The sequence below is a fragment of the Myotis davidii genome, unplaced genomic scaffold (genome assembly GCF_000327345.1).
Source record: "Myotis davidii unplaced genomic scaffold, ASM32734v1 scaffold53, whole genome shotgun sequence".
Classification (NCBI taxonomy): domain Eukaryota; kingdom Metazoa; phylum Chordata; class Mammalia; order Chiroptera; family Vespertilionidae; genus Myotis; species Myotis davidii.
In genome coordinates, this window is record NW_006286140.1 from 6,192,085 (window position 1) to 6,194,014 (window position 1,930).

At 47.4% G+C, this 1,930-nt stretch overlaps 1 protein-coding gene across 1 annotated transcript in view; it reads left to right on the forward strand.

The window, feature by feature from the left end:
* The window catches only part of NHLRC1 (NHL repeat containing E3 ubiquitin protein ligase 1), a 1,373-nt gene extending 211 nt beyond the window's left edge, over nucleotides 1-1,162 (forward strand). The window contains exon 2 of the mRNA XM_006757286.2: nucleotides 5-1,162. Coding sequence (XP_006757349.1) covers nucleotides 5-748 — 744 coding nt within the window. The 3' untranslated portion in view covers nucleotides 749-1,162. The remainder of the gene's footprint in view (nucleotides 1-4) is intronic.
* The last annotated feature ends 768 nt before the right edge of the window (nucleotides 1,163-1,930 follow it).

Sequence of the window (1,930 nt, forward strand, 5' to 3'; positions counted from 1 at the left end):
CAAGCGGCGGGTCAAGATTTTTGATTCCGGGGGAGGATGCGCGCACCAGTTTGGAGAGAAGGGGGACGCCGCCCAGGACATTAAGTACCCCCTCGATGTCACCGTCACCAACGACTGCCACGTGGTTGTCACCGATGCCGGCGACCGCTCCATCAAAGTGTTCGATTTTTTTGGCCAGATCAAGCTCGTCGTCGGGGGCCAGTTCTCCTTGCCTTGGGGCGTGGAGACCACCCCTCAGAATGGGGTCGTGGTAACTGACGCGGAGGCAGGGTCCCTGCACCTCCTGGAGGTGGACTTTCCAGAAGGGGTCCTCCGGCGAACCGAGAGGTTGCAAGCTCGTCTGTGCGGTCCCCGAGGGGTGGCGGTGTCCTGGCTGACAGGGGCCATTGCGGTCCTAGAGCGCCCCCTGGCGCTGGGGGCCGGGACCTGCGGCACCACGGTGAAGGTGTTCAGCGCCACCATGCAGCTCATTGGCCGGGTGGACACCTTCGGGCTGAGCCTCTTCTTCCCCTCGGAAATCACGGCCTCCGCTGTGACCTTTGATCACCAGGGGAATGTGATCGTCGCCGATACGTCCAGTCGCGCTGTCCTATGCTTAGGAAAACCCGAGGAGTTTCCCGGACCGAAGCCCGTCATCACCCACGGGCTTTCCCATCCTGTGGCACTGACCTTCACCAAGGAGAATTCTCTTCTTGTGCTGGACAGTGCAGCCCATTCTGTGAAAGTCTATAAGGTTGACCGGGGATGATGGGCGTGGTGAGGATTCTGAGGCTTGGAACCAGGAGCCCTGGAACGGCCACTAATGAATTGTTTAGCCCTGGATACATTATTTAGTCTCATCTATCCAATAGGGATCATTATCACTGCCTGGCAGACTTACAGAGGGTGAGGCAATTATTAAAGAATATTAATGAAATCTACCGTTTATTGGATATGTACTTCATGTGCTAAGAATTGTTTTTAAAATATTAGCTCATTTGATCCTTAACAGCTACCCATAAGGTAATTTATATTATGAATCCCAGTTTAGATATGAGAAAACTGAGACCCAGAGAGCTGAAGCGACTTGCCCAAAGTCACACTTACTGTGACAATCACCATTGGAACTCAATTCTGACTCCCAAACACTGTCTCTTAAATAAAATAACATATGTGGGGGAAACTATATGTGAATGTATATTGTTGCTATGTGTACGCTATTTACAAGTAGTCATTTATTTTAGTTGGATGCACAGAGGAGACTTTACAGAGAATTCAGAAAGAGGGTTTCGTGGTGGGCATCAGTTAGCTCAACTTGCAACTCGTCTGATGCAATACTGGGTGGAGTTACTGTGGGTCCTGAGTTACTTGACTGAGAAAAACAATTGAACTGCTTATTCAGAAGGTAAATGTGTCTTCTGGCAACTGTATCTCCCACACTGTTTAGGCATCAGGAAAGATTACCTAGACTTGGTTGAGAAAGGCCTGTTTTGGTGTATGTTCTGAACTACTGTAGAACACACTATATTTATACAAGTGTTAGAGGGCTGGATGATACTCCTGTTACATGTTTATATTAATACAGAGATGAGTCACCACATTTAGTTTGTGGTAAAAATGATTTTGCTGGGCTTCATATAATCAGTAGTAACCTGAAGCACTTCTGTGAGGGGGTGTTTATGCAATTTAAATTTGCCCCATGTGTTGCAAACACTGTATACTCAAGAAATACTTCTCTTGATCCTAAGTCAGCATTTAAGTCGCTGGTAAACACTGAAATCTTTCTTGAGTCAAAATATAGCCTTGACCAAGATAACACTTGCTTCATGTTGTGATTGATTCAATGAATGAAAATTTCAGGTGAAGTAGCCAGTTCTTTCTTTGTGTGTTTTTAGCTGGTGTAAGCATCTCAGAGTTCAGTGCTGTTGGAACAGTACCAAATAACTGGCAC